Raw genomic sequence first — 21,343 nt, forward strand, 5'->3', positions numbered from 1 at the left:
AAAAATAGAGGGAAGCAAATAATATTTTCTCTTTCATTTTATGTGTTAACTCAATGTTATATAGCTGGTCAGTGGCAGTAATTTCATTCTTTAAAAATATTGGTGCATCAAATAAGAATAGAAAATATCGTTAGGCTTCTCACATGTCTTTTTTGGGTAGTTCTATTTTATTGTCAGAATAATTTTCATATCAATAATCAAGTGATAAGTAATTGGTCACCAAGGACTGTGCTTTGGGGAAAACTAGATTAAGATGGATCTACTTGGCATCTCAGCTACTAGAAATGTGTTTTACAAAGACTTTATCATATTTCTCTTGGGATTGTCCTGACTTTCTTCTTATCTGTCACCGATGGTCAGGAAGGGAGCAGCTCTAGTAGTTGGTTGACCCGGGATTGATCCTGGTTAAGTGGCTCTAAAACAACCACGCATGGCAAATGAGAAAGATAATATTATTTCCTGGTCCAACACTTTCATTTCAGTTTGATGATTGTCTGAACAGGTGGACGTTCCCTTTCTTTGGTCTGCAGACCTCTCTGAGGCATCCAAGGATCTATGTACATCCGAAGGATTGCCCGGAACCTTGGAGAACAGTGGGCTTTGTCCACTCACCAGTACTGTTGTTTTATTTTGTCAAATAAAGATACTATTGTGATGAGTAAAACACAACGCTACTTTAAAACACTTAACATAAAGCGACAGGAAGTCTTGTGAAGCTACCTATTTTCTGTGGCATAGGGATTATGGTCAATGGTACTATAATAGCCTTGTATGGTAGCTACAGATAGTAGACCTACTGAGCATAACAAGAGTGTTCATTCAGTCTTCTACACCTGAAACTGATATAACATTGTGTATCACCTACAGCTGATTAAAAAAATTTTTTTAAATACATATTTTCAATCAGGATATTAAACATACTACAGAATGACATGTAAAGCTGCTCTATCCACAGGTTAAGTAAGTGTACATCATTCATTCATCATATGCCCACAGTGTCCCTGGCACGTTTCTAAGGTTTAAAACTTAGAGAATGAATAGAAACACTCACCTTCAAGATTTTATTTTCTTGCTCAAGATCCATGTGGACTAAAACTCTCTTACCTGGTACAAGGCTTGAGAATAATTTATTCTTAGAATTGCACCTAGCTAATTAAGAGAAGTATTTTTCAAATAAAAGGCCACGAAGTAAGACATGTATTAATGTTTATTTTGACTCCGTTGTTATGCTTACAACCGTCTCCTAGTTGCATTTTGTTATATTTGTATGTGGTATTTATGTAGCAAACCATATAAAAACACAACCGCGATTCATGTAATTCTAATTTGATTTGAATTGGAAATTAAGTGGTTTCTCCCCTTGATCCAGTTCCATCTGGCCCTCTCACCTACTCCCCACCCAATCAGACGGGATTAGCTATTATGGAACAGATTACGCATCTCTTTCTGACAGCGTGGCATGATCAAGTCAACAATTTGGGAATTAATTGTGGTGAAAAGGAATATTAATTACGACACCTATTGCTATGCTTCAGATCTGCAGAGTCATGCAGGCCTTCATATCGTTTCCACAGTCTTAGTTTATTTGGGTGGCAGATGACGTCACAAAAGAAAACACACCATTTCCTGCTATCAATAATACAAAATAAATGCTTAGAAGAGGCTCCCCTCTGAGACTTGGCGTGTGTTTTTTTTTTTCTGCCACAGCTCTTGGCTGCTTTGCTTGAACTTCTGTGGGTCCCATGTATCGGTGTGCTTGTGGAGAGCAGGGAAGTGACTTTGCGTAGTGTTCGGTTTAGGTGGAGGTGGTGATGGGCTTGTACTGAATGCTAATTACCAGAGGCTCGTTAAGCGGAACCTGTAGGAACTCTTGGTTTGTGGTAACTTAGTCACTAGCTCTGTTGAGAGGGACTGTAGGGTTAGAGCCAAGCTCTAAAGGTACCCCAATCCTTAAGATTGAAGCCAAACTTAGTGACAGCTGAAGAATGCCCCAATTGTGCTGAACACTAGTAGAGGACTTTGCATGTATTTAATGAGTAGAATTGTCTGTAACAGTAAAAGCTTCCAGCTGCTGTAGCATTAAAAGTGTAGGGAGACTAGATTGTTAAATGAATTATCAGAGTTGTTTCGGCCCTTGAATCTGAAAATCTGCCGACAGTGTCAATGCTATGAAAGAACAGATTGCTCTGGAAAACTCCTCGCCTTGAGTGTGATGGCTTTTATTTGCCTGTGTACTGAGCTCTCTGGCTGTGCACACTTGTAAACCTCAACCTTTACATCACTGTGCAAGGTGGCTTTTCTGTAAACAATACTCCAGCTCCAGAACAAAACAAGTGCATTTGGAGGCTTTTCTTGAAGCACAGGCCGCTCTCTTTGAATTCACTTACCTTTCTTCTTAATTTCCATTTCCAGCCACAAGAAGAGGGGAGTTAATGATTCATTTGCTCCCAGTGACCTTTTGAATAACTGGACTGTGATGTACCAGTACAACCCTTAGCTGCCTCTCTCTCCTTTTTCACTTCCTTCGTTTGGCTTTAATATTTACAGCCTCCTTCTCAGTCTACATGCCTGGACGCCTGAAGGAAGCAAAACGTTTATTGCCTCTCCCTCCCCGTGTTCGGGAGCTTTTCACCCAGCCCCATTCCTTCCTTTGACATCACACGGTAGACTCGCCTCCTGGCGGGGGACGCCCACAGTTCTTCCTGAGTCTCTCCTGTTGAATCTGTTGATTTAAGCAAAACAAAAAGATGGATTCGGACTCGGACTCCCCCTTTAACTACTCATGGCCTTCCTTCCCCAAAATGAAGATTCGGCGGAGGGCGTCCAAGCAAGGTAGATCCTGCAATCTTTTATTTCCCTCAGAGCCACGCCAGGGGTTTTCGTATTCTTACCTTTCTTTTCCTCATTGCTTTGCCAGACTGTTGTCTGATGAACTGCAAGTTTATACATGTCTTTATAAAACTCTAACTCTCAAAATACTTTGCAGATAGGCTTCTGAGGTAAACCTGCTGGTTCTTAGGTTCCTTTCACTTTGACTCTGCCTTTGTGCTGAATTACGCACGTGCACTTCTCTTTTAAAAAAAAAAGTGCGTGGGGGGAGTTTAGTACAAGGTAACTGTTTCAGACTCACTTTATCGGAGTTACCTTGGAGTTACCTTGATAATGGAGAGTCCTGTTGATTTAAAGAACTGTGTACATATTCAGTATCCAGTTTCTGCTTCTTTGGTCTTTGTTTTCAAGTGGGTGGTTTTTTTTGTTTGTGTTTGTTTTTAATTCTTCACCTAAGAAAAGTGTTCCATTTTATACTGTTGATTTTATAGTCGTTCTAAGAAAGGGATTTTAAGGAAGCGATTTAAACAAGAAAGCCTGTGTATCTCCAGGGGATATAGTCCTACATTAAAAAGTTTATTAGTAATTACCAAGAGTACAAAACGCTTTAGTGTCGGAGGAAAAGTCATTTCTTTGTAGCATGATTAATAACGCAGTCAGTTTATACCACTTATTCCCCCTGGCAACTCATTCTTATCGTACAGTCCTTGGAAATCAAGGGACAAGTTAGTGTTAGGGTGCAGTGAGGTATCCTGAGTATTTACTGCACCATCCCCGGCCCTGTTGTTTTCTGAGGTTTACCAGAGCAGGGAAGGTAGTCCTGCATTCTGCCCCTTATCTTATGTGGGGAGTTATGTGGTTATGTTTTTAATTCAAGGACAAGAGAACATTTTCATGAGCTTGAAGGCAGAAGAGATGTTTCTGAAAGTGGACTGTCCCTGTAGCATTGTTAGGGAGCAGAATTCTGTATTCTCTAGAACAGGATGACCTACGGAATCACCCTGGGCAAATTTTTGCTGAGAAAAATGGAGGCTGGCAGTTGTCAACATAGCTGGTTTGCCTCAAGGACCTTTTTCCTTCTAAAATAAAATAGAGGGGTGATATTTGTGTGTGTGTGTGTGTGTGTGTGTGTGTGTGTGTGTGTGTGTGTGTGTGCGTGTCCCCTTTCTCTTTGGCTGGGGTCAAGGCCACCCCCAGGATTAACATTGGGTAGGCATCCAGGGGTGGTAGAAAGCCTCAACCTTAACAAAGTCCCCTTACGGCTCTGCTACCATCCTTGAAAATCTCGTACTGGGGACTTAAAAACTGTTGTACAGGGGCGCCTGGGTGGCTCAGTTGGTTAAGCGGCTGACTTCGGCTCAGGTCATGATCTCGCGGTCCGTGAGTTCGAGCCCCGCGTCGGGCTCTGTGCTGACAGCTCAGAGCCTGGGGCCTGTTTCAGATTCTGTGTCTCCCTCTCTCTGACCTCCCCTGTTCATGCTCTGTCTCTCTCTGTCTCAAAAATAAATAAACGTTAAATTAAAAAAAAAAACAACTGTTGTACAACATTCCACTTTTCTGTTTGAGTTTTAAAACTTAATTTCTTCTTTGGGGCAAGGGACCATGATAAATGCAACTTACCATTAAATCGTTCAGGAGGAAAAACTTTACCTAAGAGAGAACACAAGCACGTGCATGTAAAAGCAAGCTCAGGAACATACAGAAAATGGAGTAAAATGTTAACAATAGGGAAATCTGGGTAACGATAATATAATGGTGTTCTTTGTGCTATTTTTCTAACTTGTCTGGAAGTTTGAAATTACTTCCAAATAATTTAAAAAAATGTTTTTAATGTTTATTTTTGAGAGTGACAGACACACAGACAGAGTGAGCTGGACAGGGGCAGAGAGACAGGGGGACACAGAATCCGAAGCAGGCTCCAGGCTCTGAGCTGTCAGCACAGAGCCCGATGTGGGGCTCCAACTCACAAACTGTGAGATTATGACCTGAGCCGAAGTCGGATGCTTAACTGACTGAGCCACCCAAGCGCCCCCCACCACCCCGAATAATTTTTATAAACTTCTACGTTACTTAAAGTGGGGAGATACACTGTGTCATTAATTCTTTGCAGCGTTACTCTGGTATGGTGAGAACTGCTTGAAGGCAGGTTGCTGTTCTGTAGGATTATTAGATCTTTGTGCTCATTTAACCTCATTCCCGCTTGGGGAATAATCTTCGTATGTTTTTGTGCCTGGCAGACTGAGTGGATGTCTGTGTTTCTGGGGACCTGCATAGCCTCACAACCGGGAGAGATGTGGGATTAACGATGAGGAGGCCGGTGGAGAAGTTTGTGAGTCCACTGGGGGTGTAGGGCACACATTAATCACGCTGCCCTTTGAAATCTAAAATTGGAACACAGCCAGTGTGAGGTACAGCAAAAAGTCACAACATAGCTATGTTAAACTATATTAAACTCAGTTAAAGTGAAAGCTGGTACTTGGGATTCGAGAATCATAAACTATTTGCAGATAATAAATGACAAGTGGAAATAAAATTGATAGCAGAGAATCGTCTGTGTCTCCTGCTTGCTTTTTTCATTAAATGATGATGGCCGATGGGCGCCTGGGTGGCTGAGTTGGTTAAGCATCCAACTCTTGATTTCAGTTCAGGTCATGATCTCATGGTTTGTGAGATCACGTACCCATGTCGGGCTCTGTGCTCTTAGTGCAGAGTCTGCTTGGGATTCTTTCTGTGCCTTTCCCCTGCTTGTGCATGTGTGCATGCTCTCTCTCCCTCTCTCTCAAAATAAATACACTTAAATGATGACGGCCTAGTTGTGAAGAGTGGGTTTGGTCACACTGCAGTGTTGGCTCGACAGAGTCCCAGAACCATATGCCTTAGAGGTGAGCTGGTCTCCCTGCCTCGTTTTATAGATGAGGGTTATGGGCCCAAAGAGGTGAAGTGATGGAGAATTATGTGTTCAACAGGCATTTCCAGAATAGCAGGCATTGTTGTAGAAGGTGGGGCAAAGTGGTGAACCCGACAGGCACTGTCCCTGCTTACAGGGATCTTAGCACTAAGGATGGATGGCACATCTCACAACACCTGGGCATGCTATGTCTGTATACTGGAAGAAACACCAGGAAACTGGATTTTTTTCAGCCCAGTGGCCTGTTTGTGCCAGAACTGTGGTCTCTGGTCTCTTGTAGGGTGACCTAATTATCATCGGTCTTTAAAACTAAGGTGGCTTGTATTTCTTGCTCTTTCTTCTAGTTATCGCCGACATCATTCTTAGAAGCTAAGTTCTGGTCACTTGGGAAGTCAGGAAGGAGGTTTGGAGACTTGGGATTTCTGCCTTATTAGCAAACCTCTCGTATTTTGTTGGTAATACTGTTTTTTTTTTGGTAAATATTTATTTTGAGATAGAGTGCACAAGCAGGGAAGGAGCAGAGAGAGAGAGTAGAGAGAGAGAGAAAGACCTAGAATGTGAAGCAGGCTCCAGGCTCTGATGTGTCAGCACAAAGCCCTGTGCAGGGCTTGAACTCGTGAACCATGAGACCATGACCTGAGCCGAAGTTGGCTGCTTAACCAAGTGAGCCACCCAGGCACCCCAGAAGTATTCTCTTTTATTCACTCTGATTTCTCTGTCCTGATCCCCCGAGTTAGTATTCTGTCTTTTAACACTCCATCTTGTCCTTATTATCACCATTCTCTAATAGACACACATACACATTCCTGGCTTGTTTAGAGAGCTGGGAAAATAGAGAAGGTTTGGTAAAAACAGGAAAGCGAGATGAGCAGAAACCCACCAATACCTACATCCACTAAAAAGTGAGTATAGTGCTTTCCTCCCCTCATGCTGCCAGCATGGAAGAGAAAAGGACTAACTTAGAAGCAGTACCTTTGGAAATGGCCACGTCTAGAAGGGAATGTGACGACGTAAGCGGGGGGTGCAAGCGTTTAAAAAACAAGCTGCCTCAGAAGTATCCTGGGATTCTTGAAAGTTGCCCCTTGTCATTTCATGGCCAGGACAGGCTGTACTGGGAGCCGTGTGGTTAATGATTGCGGTGGGCTAGAATCCTTGACCGTTCTGCTTCAGAGACTCGAGGAATGCCTGGACTCTTGTTTCGTTGGTTTCGGTAGGAGATTGAACCAAGGAAATTAATGTTTATAAATCAAAGGTGAAAAAAATCCAGGGATTGGACCTTACCTAAGTGAACCATAATTATTCTTCAGTCTTTAAGATGTATTCTTTAATTCGCATCACCAGGGCCCAGAAAATGTTCAACTGTTCTTTGTGCGTTTCATCCACTTAGGCAACTTCTGGCACTCTCTCCTACTCCAGCTTATGTCCTGTGCCTCTCTAACTACACAAAGTATGAAAGAGGGCTTTTGCCCCCCTGTTTGCTCGTGAAAAACTGGTCTGTCGTTGCCAAAGGAGGCAGTGCCTATCAGAAAGCTTCACAACCTTGGAGAGCTTAGACAGTACCATGTTTTCTGTAGCTATAGTCAAAATAGGATTTGTGTGGCACTTAATTAATCCTCATAGCCACTGTTAACTAAGCTGTGGTAGGCGCCCTACATAAATGATACCTGATTCTCGAAATAACTCTGTAAGGTGGCTACTACCTCTGGCTTCCAGGCGAGGAAACCGAAGCTCAGTAAGTTTTAAAGTGATTCCTGTGGCTGTGCTGGTAAGTGCAGGGAACAGTAACCAATGGTGGAAAAAGGAAGGAGAGTGAATACACAAGTGATGTCCAGATAAAGTGTTTTTCACGCGACTTAGTTTGTAAAAGATCTGTATGTTAAATAGGTGCAGTTATCTGCTTCATTTATTTGTTGGGGGCTGTGAGGCTCATAGTAGGGGAAATGAGGGGTCCAAGATCAGAGCTAATAAGTGAAGAGCCAGTCCTACATCAAGGACATTGACTTGAGAGGTTTCGTTCCTCTCGGGTTGTTGTACCCCTCTTGGTGGAGGAGAACTTCCGTGAGTAGCTCCCTACATTCAAAGGGTGCCATTTTGTCTCGCCATATTAGCTACTCCCTCTTCTGTGAATCATTGACTAGAAAGAGAAGTAGCAGTGAAAACCCGGGAGGAGCAAAGTGGTAGAGTGGTTTCTACGTCTTCGTAGATCCGTTCCCTTATGCATATAGTAGTGCCACACATTGTCGTTTGGGTGGGAAGAGATGAACAGATGTGTGCCGTGCTGGGTGCTGGGCTGAGGAGAGAAAGAGGCAGGGTGCCTTGAGAAGAGGATGGGATGGGGGAGCTTCCAGTGTGTCCTGGAAAGTTCACAGGTTTGTCTCAGACAGAAAGATGAAGTTAGAGGGAGTGAGTTTGCTGGCAATGGAGACAGAATCATCCCAGCACTGTTTGGGCCTTTCCTGTGAGCTCATTGAGGAGGGCAGGTACATAGCCTGAAAAATAATCCCCTGATGCAGTGAGTGTTCAAAGTATGATGACATTTCAACGGGTTGAAAGGTAATTTTTAAAGGCGAATGACTTGTATATCATGGCCTTACTCGTTCTGGTCCATGTTTTCCTTTCTTCCTTTCACAAAGTTTCTTTGAACATACGTGTAGACTTCCGCGTGCCTGTGTGTATTCAGTTCTGGAATTCCCCAAAAGGATGCCTGACCACCATCGGGGGAATAGGTCACCACAGAAATCCTTATTGAGGAAGAGAAACATTTTATTGAAGGTGACATAACCTGCTAAGATTTTGTTGGTTCACAATGAAGATACTGTCTAACTGGAGAGCAGGGCGGTTCTAATTTCAGAGTCTGCTTGGAAACCTTGGTCGGCAGAGGAAAGGATGCCAGTTACGAGCCCCTTGCCAAACAACATAGGGAGCCTCATGGCTCCCTTTAGTTAAACAAATACTTGGCCACATATTTGAAACTGATTTTTTTTTCTTTTTTTGGGGGGGGGTGGTTTAAATTCTTGGGCGAGGTGATTTCTACACTAATCCCTGTAAGTGGAAGGGAGGAACTATTCCAATTTATTACCCCATGGTTAGGGACTCCTCCCTACCTCTGAACTTTGGGGCAAGAACTAGTAGTTGTTTATTCAGATATATTAAGGCAGTAAGTGATAAATCCCATAGAAGTCAGGAAAAATTACTGTTGAAGTTCAAGGCAAAGAGAGCAGTTCAAGCTGAGGGATGTTGGTTTGAAAGGGCTGTCATTTTAATAGCCTGTGGTGACCTGGTGGGGTTTTAATAGGTAAGTGATCCCTCCAAAGGGGCAGAGTCAGACTACAAAGAATGTATTAAAGCGATGGAACATATCCCAGACTCATACACTGTTGACTCCTGGGGTTATGGACATGAAGAGTGACGGCAAATGTTGCATTGGCCTAGATAATTATTCTTGTCTGCCTACCATCCTCCTTCCCTTTGCTGAACATTCAGATTATTTCGAGGGTGGCCCCTCCACTGCTCTGGCCATAGGTCCAAATGATGCTGGCACCTTCTCATGTGACCTTGCCTTCTTCGATGCGGTGGGTTGGGCATCATCCCACTCAGACTGAACCAATCATAGCGCCTCTCCTTGGTCATTGAGAGTCCCTCTTTGGGATTCTTCAGATTGGGGTTAGGAGGGACAAAGCGCCTTTCATGAGAGGCAGTGCTGGAAGGTGGGAGTTGAGGCCCTTTGCTGGGAGAAAGCAGTCTGTGGTAGGAGGAAACCCTGCAGACTAAGTGTAAAGAGAGAAGCAGTTGCGTGATAAGGTCCTGCTAGGTTCCAGGCCCTTGCTCTCTTCTCTGAGGTCCTGTTGTGGCCCAGGTGCCTCCCTCTCAAGGCTTGGTTGTTAAATTCCCTTGGTTCTGTGACATGTCCTCACATGCTTTCAGTAAATCTTTTCTCTCCCTCTTTTATTTTTATGAGATTATGTATGTAATCTCTCAACTCGTTCTGTAAGACACAACTTGAAGGGTTTTTTTTTGTTTTCTGCAAGACCTCTGAATTCCCTGAGTTCATCATTCTTCTTAAAATTTTTTAGAATTTATTTTCTCATTATGATAAGTGTACTCTTTAATCCCCATCTCCTATTTCCCCCATCCATCCATCCACCTCCCCTCTGGTAACCATCGGTTGGTTCTCTGTAGTTAGAACGAACTCTCTTTCTTTCTTTCTTTCTTTCTTTCTTTCTTTCTTTCTTTTTTTTTTTAGTGTATTTTTTTTAGTGTGTGTGTGTGTGTGGGGGGGGGGGGAGGCAGAGGGGCAGAGAGAGGGAGTAAGCAGGAATTCTAACTAAGTAAGTAAGAGGAATTCTAAGCAGGCTCCTCACCGTTAGCACAGAGCCTGATGTGGGGTTTGATTCCATGAACCGTGAGATCATGACCTGGGCTGAAATCAAGAGTCAGACACTTAACCCATTGAGCCACCCAGGTGCCCTGTGGAGTCTGTTTCTTGATTTGTCTGTCGTTTTTGTTCCTTCACTCATTTATTTTGTTTCTCAAATTTCACATATGAGCGAGGTCATATGGCATTTGTCTTTCTCTGACTTTCTTTGCTAAGGATTATAACCCCTTGCTCCATCCATGTTGTTCCAAATGACAAGATTTCATTCTTTTTAATGGCTGAGTGATAGTCCATTATGTATATACAGCACGTCTTCTTTATCCATTCATCGATTGATGGACAGCTGGGCTGCTTCCACAATTTGGCTATTACGAATGATGCTGCAGTAAACTTATCCTTGCCACTTTGGCTTTTGCATGTTTTTAGAATAGCCCCTTCATTAGTGCGTTGCAGCTAGTATTGAGTGTCTCACGCTAAGACAGTGAATTCCTTGAGGACAGAGCCGGGTGACCTGTTTTCACAACTCTACTGCTCGGATCACAGAAAGCAGGCAGTAAATATTTAAAGCATATTTTGGCACAGATTTACTCACACTATACTCAGATACTTTTTCATTTTGTCTTGGTTCCTTTATTTTGCCTGTAATAGATCTGATATTGTTATGAAGTCCTATACTCCAGACGGTGGGAGGGGAAAGGATGTATTTTAGTCTAATACAGAAAACTTGGTATGATGCAATAATAGAAACCATTATTTTCGCTGTTCAGTCTCTCCAGGTAAAAGATCCAGTTTATCCAATTTCTTTCTGATCCTCCTCTTTCTGGCCAAGCTGCTATAGAATGTGATTTTTCTGGTGAGGATGGGGGCATTTAGAAGAGGCCTAATTTTTGAATGTCCCGTGGGTCCTCCTGGTATCTGCTACAGATCTGCTGGCCTGGGCTCTTCCCTAAGGCATGAATGTTTTTTATGGGGTGCCATGACATCTTTGACCAATGTCCTGCAACTGTATCCTCTCCCTGGTGTTAGTCTAGATTTCTCCTGGTGACTTCTCCTTCACTGACTTGGCCTCACCCTTGTTATACTATATAAAACTTGGGATCTCTGTCCCAGGCTGCTGGCTCGGGTGTTTCTCTGGAGATATCTGCTCCAGGGTCCTTTCCTTGGTGCCGTGGCGGGTCCGTGGCAAGCCACAAGTACTCTACTCAGCCATTAATACTCCTCTCACAGGCCTGTAGGATCTTAGGGACCCATTCCCCCCACTTAGGCAAGTGGGAGCAGCTCGGGAAAGCTGGCCCTGCTGCCTGACCTCACTCTCCCACTGTGTGTTCTTGGCAGTGGTTTCCCTTGTGATGGTGTGGGGCAGTCTGCAAGGTGGTCTCCTTCAGAGCCCCATGTGGAAGTACGAAAGCCCATCAATGCTGAGTTCCCCCCAGGCAAGGAAACCACATGTCTCATTTCTTTGATCTCTTTTGTCCCTGCCAATGAAAACCCCGTTATGAATTCTAACAAATGTCATATCCAGCTATCATTCATACTAATTTACCCAGAGGTTTCCAGAGTTGCTCAGGATTCTGAATCCTTTCAGAAATCAAGTAGAGTTTCCCATCTGGGAGAAACCCAGAACAGTCAGGAGGAATGTCACGCAGTGCTTGGCTTTCATCATTGATTGATTGATTGATTCATTCATTCATTCAATCGACATGTTGTTGAGCACACAAAAATAAGTGAGAGGTATGTGGAAGCTGGTAAGAGAGTAGATTTTAAAAGTTCTCATCACAAGAAAAAATACGTGTATGACGATGGATGTTAACTGGACTTATTGTGAGCATTTTGCAATATACACAAATATCAAATCCTTGTTATTCACCTGAAACTAATGTCATTCATCCCCCCCAAAAGTGAAAGGATTTACGTTTTAGTGGAGAATTCTCCATTTCATTAACATAGTTCCTTTTTGGTAGTGGAACTTAGTTACTTTTGGGGATGTTAAGTGGGGCAAAAACACATAGCTCTACAGATGGATGCTGGAGAATTGGAGCTCCGTGTGACTTCTGAAGTGGATATAATCATTTTTATGTGCCATTGGTTTTTTTTTTTTCTATAAGATAATCCAGGATATGAATTATTCATAGGGTTTCTTGTGATGATGACATATAGGAGCATCTTCCTTATCAGTTAGTTTGTATTTTTTCTCTACAGTTAACAGGAAAGGTCTTGTCAGAGTCCTGCCAGGTTATTTGACGTCTTTCACTGCTGTCCTGGTGGTTGTATGATGTGCTCCTTTTTTTCCCCTTCGGTTTACTTAGTGCTCCTTTGTGTAGACTAACTTGATTTAGGCCTCAGCTACATCAAGAAGGAAAGGAATTGCTGGGCCACCTGGCTGGCTCAGTCGGAGGAGCATGAAACTCTTGATCTTAGGGTCTCGAGTTCGAGCCCCATGTTGAGCGTAGAGATGACTTAAAAAAAAAATAAAAATTTTTAAAAAAGGAAAGGAATTGCTGGTTAAGTCTAATCACAACACATGACTGAACATGTCCCAGATAGCTTGGGAGAAGCCAGGGTGGAAAGGGTGGAAAAAAGTTACATAGTTAAACTGCTTTTGCACACATAAACATAGGTGCTCTTAAAGGCTACTTTGTGTTACTATAATTAGGAATGAGAACTTGGAAAGATTTGGGAGAAAATTGTTACTGTTCTCTAAGAACAATGTTTTCTTGCTCTCTTCAGCCTTCTCTGCATCCCACACCCCCACCCCGTGCCTCTGGTGTATGACCAGGAAAAGGCCTATTCTCTTCTTGGATAATTTTGATAATGAGGTCTTTCAGAACAGCAGAATAGGGCTTCTTTTAGGATCTGATTTTAGAGTACCACGTTGTAACTTGTTATTTAGAAAGGCTTTTAAATTGTTGTTCTGAGGGAGAGGACTGGAAAAACAGCTTTCACCTCAGCACCTTTGGAATCCCTTGACTTTTGTCCTCACTTCTTACTGTTAACAGAATAGGTCGAGAGGTCTGATCTTATCCCAGGGCTCCCTTTTCTTTCACAGGATCCCAGGAGGCTGAGGAAGTTCTGAGGATGAAGTAGGCATTTGGATCAACGTTAGAACCACTCTATTTTGGTAGATAGAGGTTCCCTGCATTCTCCCAGGCATGCCTTGGTGTACACGTACATCTTCGAGTAACTTCATTTTACATGATGACCCACAGGAAATTCCTGGGCTGGGGATAATTTTAGAATGTGGATGGCTCTTTTCTGTAACCTCAAGTCCAACTCAGAAGGATGAGGCCAAGAGATTTTTCCAGGCCAAGACTAATATCAGGAAAATCCTAAGAGAAACTTAGAGGAAGAATAAGCAAGGAGATAAATGGCAGTCTAGCCCTGAAAATGTTCCTTTTCACTTAGGACGGTGAGTGTTTTTCATCCTTGTGGAACATCCGGAGACCATTGACAGAGAGGGCTACTGTAAGTTTCAGAAATCGGCAAAAGTTCTCTTTCAAGTTGGGAATCAGGGGCTAGGGTGCTGCAGTGAGAAAGGCTGTCTCATTGGGCACCATTTGCATTCTGGTTCTGTCACTTAATAGCTTTAGTGGGTTAGTCATTCTCTTTGGGCCTCACCTTCCTTGTCTACAAAGCCAACACGATAACATCTCAGGTGGCTAGGGAGAGTTGGGCTCGCAGATGGGCCAGAACAGTCCTATGTACTCCTGCAGAAAACACTTCCAATTAATGCATTTACATGGGTATTATCTGATACGGTCGGTTTACCGATTACCTGGTATTTTGCCTGAGATTCTGCAGCCGTTCTTTCACATCGGCACATTTTTAAGACACAGCCTATTTCTTCCTTTGTTTTACGTGTAAAAACGGTTACTGTTAGAACTCGAGAAAATCTGGAAAGTGAAGAGTTGAAATTAAAAGCCACTTTGTTGTACTCCATTACCTAGAAGAGAGCAGCTAACATCTCCGTGTATCTTTCCAGTCTTGCTCTCAGTTACCTTGTACGTTGTTGTGTGGCTGAACAAAATGAAATCCTCTACTTACTGTTCTATGAATGTTTTCTCAGTGAGACTCAGACTGTCTTATTCCGGCAGCAGATCTACAGAGGCAGAAAGCATGGGCTCAGGAAGTGAACAAACACACGTAGGCACAAGTCATATTGTAACACATTAATGAAAGTTCCTGATGGGAAAATGCCAGACATTGCTGAAATGCCATTTTATTTAGCTCAAGTGGGATACTCCGTAAGCCCAGTTATTAAATAAAGTATTTTGAACCAGCTAGCAGAGTGCCTGCGTGGAGCTGCCGTTGACTAGTTTGGGGAAGTTATTTAAATGGCACCACGGTTTCTTACTCTGTAAAAAGGAAATAAGAAATAGTACTGTTTCAAAGGATCGTTCTGAGGATCCAATGAGCCTTTAAATGGAAATGATACAGTGCCTGGTTTAGAGAAAGCATCGTATCAGTGTGAGCTGTAATAGCAGTGTTATCTCGTATAATTACCTGTTATAGAGCAGGTGTTTAATAGATGCTGATTCTTGGAGTACCTAGTGTTTTTCTTCTCTCCATTTTAATGTTTTGGGTTTCTTTCCCCTGATCTTCCTAGTACCTTTACCTTGCAAATCTGCCTGATCGTCCATTGTTCCTTTAATAAAAGAGTGATCACCCGGTTTTTAAAATAAAGAGAAGAAAGAGGAATTCTTGGGCTGCCGCTGCCCGCGGGCACGTGGGATGGTGTTGCACAGGAAGCGCCTGCCACCTGCAGTGTTCGGCACAATGGGAGAATCTGTTTTTAGCTCAGACCCCCACCAGGAAGTTGCTTGTCCTAGCAGGAGGAACGAAATAAAACTTCTGTCTCCAGAGTGTGGTACATCAGATAGGACAAAACACGGAGGGAACAGGCAGGAAGGGCTCAGAGGAGAACAGCTTGTGGCTGTTTAGAGCCTGGTTAGGGGACCTCCTGGGGAAGTGGTCTATAATGACTGTACTTAAAGATGTTTTTAAGAGCCTGAGATGGAGGCTGAGGGACCTGGGCAGGGCCCAACAGGCAGCACGGTGGCTGGTAGTCAGTAGACACTCAGTAAATGTTGGAAAAGGGAATGAAGGAATGAATGGAAAAAATAAGAAAGCAATACTCCCCTCACAACCAGGTGTAGAGCAAGAACAGCTGAGCAGCTCGCAAGAAAACTTCCAGAATCTGAGGAAATTTGTCAGGTGGGGAAGGAATAGTCTCTTAGTTGTACCTGGTACAAGGTTTCTCTTCTTAATGAAGAGTATTCACGCCTTCAGATAATATTTATTAAGTATCTCTTATGTACTTGACATAGTTGTAGGCCCTGGGGATAGAGTGGAGAAAGCATTCAATGTCACTGTTCTGAGGGAGTTTACATTTTAGTAGAAGGAAACACAATATATGATATATACATAATGTGTTAGGTGATGATTAATGGTATAAGGGAAAAGAGAACAGGTGGTTGGGGGAGGTGTTGTTTCATATACCTAATGGCCTGGGAGAGCCTGTTTGATAAGATAACATTTCTGTAAAGAGCTGATGAAAGTGAGGAAGCAAAGCATCTGGTTATCTAGGGGAAGAACAATCCTGGTAGAGAGTATAGCAAGTGCAAATGGCCGGAGGCGTGGAATAGCAAGGGCAGTGTAGCTGGAGTAGAGTGATCAGTAGGCTTAAGAGAGGTTGGGTGAGTGTGGAGAAAGGGCAGATTGGGTAAGTCTGATATTGTGATTTATAGTAGGAAGTACATATTTGGGCTTTCTCCTGTTTCTGGCAAAGAGTTCCTAAAAGTCTTAGACTGTCCTAAGTAGTGAACGTGATAAAGACATGACTTTTGGACCTAAGATTTGGGGGCTAGTTGCCAGGAGAACGGGCCATGTGATTAGAAGGTTGGAACTTTTGGTGCCCCCCAGCCCCGCCCCTGCCTCCAGGGAGGGGGAAATGGGCTGAAGATTGAGTTCAGTCACCAATGGCCAAAAAAATTTATTTTAATGTTTGTTTATTTTTGAGAGACAGAACACGTGCACGTGCAAGAGAGAGAGAGAGAGAGAGAGAGAGCTAGCTGTAGAGGAGAAGAGAGAGAGGGAAACAGAATCCAAGCAGGCTCCAGGCTCCCAGCTGTCAGCGCAAAGCCTGACTCGGGACTCAAACTCATGAACCCCAAGATCATGACCTGAGTCAAAGTGGGAGTTTTAACTTACTGAGCTACCCACGCATCCTACCAATGGCTGAAGATTTAATCAATCAGGTGTATGTAATGAGACAAAGAGGCCAGGATTCAGAGAGCTTCTGGATGGAAAACAGAGGTGTCAAGATAGCATTGCACTGAGAGAACATAGAAGGTCCCCATGCCTTGCCCTATGCATCTCTTCCACGTAGCTGTTCCTGAGTTATATTCTCTTCTAATAAACCAGAAGTTGAATTAGTAAAATGCTATTCTCAGGTCTTTGAACCTCTCAGGCAAATTAATCACACCTAAGGAGAGGGGCTCACGGCAACCTCTGATTTATAGCTAGTTGGTCGGAAGTATAGGTGACAAGCTGGACTTGCATCTGGTTGACCCCGGGGGTGGGGAGCAGTCTCCTAGGACTGAGCCTTTAACCTGTGGATTCCGATGTTATCTCTGGGTGGAGAGTGTCAGAACTGAGTTTGATTGTAGAACGCTCCATTGGTGTCTGCGAGTTGCTTGCGTGTGTGGGGATATACCTTCCTCAGACACGCCCTGCCCGTGTTAAAGTGGGTCCTAGAGCCATCTTAGTAAGTAAGGCACGGTAGGTTGGAGTAAAGTTTGGCTTGTACTCAAAATGAGATGGGTAGCTACTGGAGAATTTTGCAGAGTCAAGACATGATTTGGTTTTCTTTGTAAAGAGATTGCCTTTGTATGTTGCAGAGGGCAGGTTGTCAAGGGCAGAAAAGTGGAAGCGAGGGGGCCAGTTAAGGGGACAGTGATCTTGCAATGGGCTGGGCATGAGATGGTGGTGACTCACCTTGGCAGGGCAGTGGCTGGAGGTGGAAGGAAAAAAAAAGGCCAGACTGTGCATCTGTTGGGTTGTGAAAGAGAACAGTCAAGGTGACTCCGAGGAAAGGCAGAGTTGCCCTTCACTGTGAGGAGCACGTGGAGAAGGGAGAAAGTCAGGAGTTCTGTTTTGCACTCGCGGATGTTGGACACCTCTGTGGAGATGTTAAGGACAGGGTTGTGATTCAGGGGAGAGGTTGGGGTCGGAGATGAAACTACAGGAGTCATTATCGTACAGTGATCTGTGAGACCATGTTGTTAGATGATCCAGGGGATGTGGGAGAGGGAGAGAGAAAGGCAGAGGGAATGTGACGATTGATCCTAGGACCCTGCCACCTGCCAAAATTTAGAAGATGAGGGAGACTGAGAAGGAAAGGTGAGAGAGAGAGAGAGAGAGAAAGAGAGAGAGAGAGAAGGTAGGGTTGTCCTGGAGGCAGAGGGGAAAAGAGCAATGAGCTGTGTCAAATGCTATCCTAGGTCACATAAGGTGAGCAAGGAGAACTGACCACTAAGTTCTGGGGGCACAGTCTCAGTGGGGTGGAGGTGCTGGGAACTGAACTCTCAAACATCCTTTACCCATCTCATGGTGGTTAGTCGTTCTCAATAAATCCTTCTGTATGCATCAACTGCTGGGTTTAAAGCACAGTTAAACGAATGGGTGAGGGAAAGAAACCAACCTGCCCGGCCAATGTAAAGAGATACCAGGACCGAGAGGCCCTCTGCTGACCGTGGCAGGCAAGAGCTGGGCCCCCAGCGTGGGCCAAACCCGGTCAGCAGCACATTTGCCAAAGGCTGCCTTAGCCGGCTTGGTTCGTGTCTGGGTGTGGGTCTCTTACATAACCAGGCAACTGGGCCGCATTTTCCTTAAGCTGCAAGGCCCTTAGCTTAGGGAGGGAGGGTTGGATTTCATTAGAACTCAGGTTGCAGAGGCCCTGCACTGGTCCGTGCTATTAACTATTCCCTGCCCACTTGGAGGTAGTTGTAAATATCAGAAACAAGAGAGGTTATTTGCAGCTGCTTTTCCCCCCCTCCCTCTTTCTAGCTCCCCTCCCTGTGGGTGAAATACATTTATTCACATTTATCTCTCGTGTTACCAAACCAGAGCGTCTAGTATAGCAAAGAAGTGCTGATGCAAACTTCTGTTTCAGGGGAGTCCTTGTAGAGTTGCATAGATCACATTACAGAGCAGGGAGCATAAGGGGAGACGAGAATGCTGGGGACCCACTTGGCGTTGGTGTTTATTCTCTAGGCACTCTGCAGTGAGAACCTGGCCCAAGGCCACTTGATCATGTTGGAACATCATAGTTTCTGAAATCCTTCCTTTGTTCTTGGGAAACACTGTCTCTGATTGTCTGCCTTTATTCTTTGTTCTTTTATAATCTCCCCTCTTTCGTGAGCTTTCATGCTTGAGTTGCTGGAGGTAAATCTTATGGACAGTTGTTTAACTTTGTTTTTTGGTTGCCATTTTCAGAATGAACTTGGCAAAATTTCTTAACGTGAGCTAAAGCTGAAGTACGGGAGTTACAACGTTTTAAAAGCTCTTCGTGTAGGAAATGGAATGTTTTGAAAATTCCAATTTCCTAGGGTTGGTTTTAAACATGTAGAGTTATAACCAAGGTAGACATCATATTATTAAAGAAGCAAAACTATGGTAAAGTATCAAAACCATACAACCTCATTTACTTGTATGGTAGTAGCGAGCATTTATATAGGGCTTACTTTGTGGTCAGATCGTGTCCAATCAGTTAAAATATTAAATCACTTCATCCTGATGATCATCCTAAGAGATAGGTTATCATACCTGTTTTACAGATCAGGAAATGGAGGTGTGGAGAGGTTGAGTAACTCGCCCAGGGTCACACAGCTAATACATGGTGAAGTAGGGCTTTGAATTCAAGCAGCCCAATACCTTTGCTCTTAATAAACTGGAGTACGTTGTTCTTTGCCAGTTTAAAATTTGCAGCCATTTGGATGGGCATCAAGTTTTGCTTACCTTGTATACAGTCTTTGAAGTATTGGGTTTACTACCCAGTAAAAATAAATGTTATCAACAGAACTGTAAAGTTAACTTTTTGCTAAGAAAAATGGTTTTAAAAAGAACCTAATTTAAGACAAAGAGCTGATTTTCTTATTGCAAATAATTTCTGTATGCTAATTGAGAAAGGATCTGAAGGATGTTCCTTTTTGGGGCAGCAGTTTTTCGCTTAATTTGCTACTAAAGTGAAAGGTATGAAATGTATCTTAAATCTTGAAAAGATAAGAAAAGCTATTGTAGCTTTTTTCTTTTAATTTCTTTTTTTTTCTTTAAATGACTGAGGCAAAAAGAAATTAGCCACTTGGCTATATGTAGCTGGTGATTATTTGAAAGTATTTTTGAAGACTTTTTTTTTTTTTTCCTACTAAATCTTACTCTGGTTTGAAGCTCATTAGATATGGTGACTAGCTTTGAAGTTAGTAAAGGAGTGGAGATCTTGTAAGTGTGTCATCTTCTGGTTTGTTCTCCTGTGTTCATTTCTACATCCAATTATCCTTTGGTAGTCTTTGGCAAGTTGGGACTCTGGATGCTTTGTGGAAAAAGTCTTAGGGGTCAGTCTTCTAAATTGTTGCATTGAGTGACCCAGAAAACCTACATGGCAGATTGTGGATGAGAGATCTCGAGAGGAAACAGATTTTCCATTGTCACTAATGTCTTCTGATTTTGTACAGTTATGTTCCCTCCCCCAACCCCCACAAAGAGTGATTGTCTCGGTGGAGTCATTACCTGAGTGACAGGATGATGAGCTGGTCTAGGCAGCTTTTCCAAAGTGTAGGGTAAGTTCTCCTGGGCACTCTTGGTCTTGGAGATTGGATCCCAACCTAACATGAGATGGCATTGAATCACATAATAAGGCAAGTATTTGCTTTGCATTTTTCTTTTGGTCGCTCTGCTGATTCAAGGAGAAAGTTCATTTTGCATACTGCTTCTTGACCACCTTTCCAGTCCTTGCGAATTTCCCTTCATCACAATGAGCGAGCAGCCCTTGTAGGGCGTCAGCGTTGATGGGCAACTGTGTTCAGTTAGAAGGTAGTTACATGGTTTTAGTGTGTATAATTCTCTTCGGCTTTTTATGGGGAATACTAGCTTTCTGTTTATAGTGAGCATGAAGTGTTTCTTTCAAACTTCATTGTATTCAGAGTAAAAAGGTGAGTCAATCTAAAAACAAGTACTAGAGAATATAATAACACAGGTAGTAAGTAGCTATGGCAAAATTGTGAATTTGGTAGAGGAATGACACAATCTTGGGAAATGCTGGTATAATATCTGCTGTAATTTTTACAGCAGATCCCGTTTCTTGTTTGAAATTACTGGGACTAGATTGGTTTTAGAATTTAGCATTTTCAGATCTTTTTGAAATAATGCTTATATATATATGATATGACTGGCAATGCCATTCTCCAGTGTGGTAATATTTCTGCAGCAGAATGCATGAGTATTCACACCAGATAAGGTAAATAAAAACTCTGCATGGCCTCATATGGATTCAGGTCAGATTTTGCACCACATATGTTTGTGAGCCAAATTGATACAGAAAAGTTTTGATTTTAAGAGCTTTCTCGATTTCAGAATTGGAGATAAGAGATTACGCACCTGTCTTTGTTAACAAGTGACATCGTTTTCTAAAACACTAGTCAAATTATGAAGAAAACAAATTAAACCCCAGTTTGGTCAAAGTAACCAAAGGAACTCGGCCATCTTGGAGTTTATTTTACTGCTTGGTTTGATCTTACACATTCTGACCTGCTGCATAGGGCCAGGTAGATTTGTTTGGGGGGGGGTGGCGGGGGGTGGGGAAGGTGAATGCGAGGATAACAAAAGTAGTTTTTAGTTCTGTTCATCTTTGAAGTGAGGGTCAGAGTTTTGACAACAAAGCTCTTTCTCTTGGTAGTTCATAACATGGATTTTGGGTGACTGGTCAGTACATTCACTGGTACCACACAATTTGTGGTGCTGTTGCTTTTGGTTCTATGTTTTTAAGATAGAATCCATCAATTGTTTGCAATTGTTTTGTTGAATGTCTTGTTCTTAGTCTAGTTACCGATGAAGTCTTAAATTTGCTGGTGATAGAAGTGGCTAAAAACAGGGCATAACCGGCCCCCCAAATGTGGTGGCAGAAATAACAGGTGCGTTATAGTGTGTGGACTTAAAACATTCTAGAGCAGTTAGAGGGC

General features: G+C 43.1%; 1 protein-coding gene across 2 annotated transcripts in view; it reads left to right on the top strand.

The window, feature by feature from the left end:
* ARHGEF28 (Rho guanine nucleotide exchange factor 28) overlaps nt 1-21,343 on the top strand; it is a 304,554-nt gene that overhangs the window by 181,126 nt on the left and 102,085 nt on the right. The window contains exon 1 of one of the 2 annotated variants that reach the window (XM_015072133.3): nt 919-2,832. The exons of the other annotated variant lie outside the window; for it this stretch is intronic. Within the exon in view, the coding sequence (XP_014927619.2) occupies nt 2,748-2,832 (85 nt within the window). The 5' untranslated portion in view covers nt 919-2,747. Of the gene's footprint in view, nt 1-918; nt 2,833-21,343 lie in introns of those variants that run through there. 2 annotated transcript variants of the gene reach the window in all.

This window comes from Acinonyx jubatus, chromosome A1 (assembly GCF_027475565.1).
Source record: "Acinonyx jubatus isolate Ajub_Pintada_27869175 chromosome A1, VMU_Ajub_asm_v1.0, whole genome shotgun sequence".
Classification (NCBI taxonomy): domain Eukaryota; kingdom Metazoa; phylum Chordata; class Mammalia; order Carnivora; family Felidae; genus Acinonyx; species Acinonyx jubatus.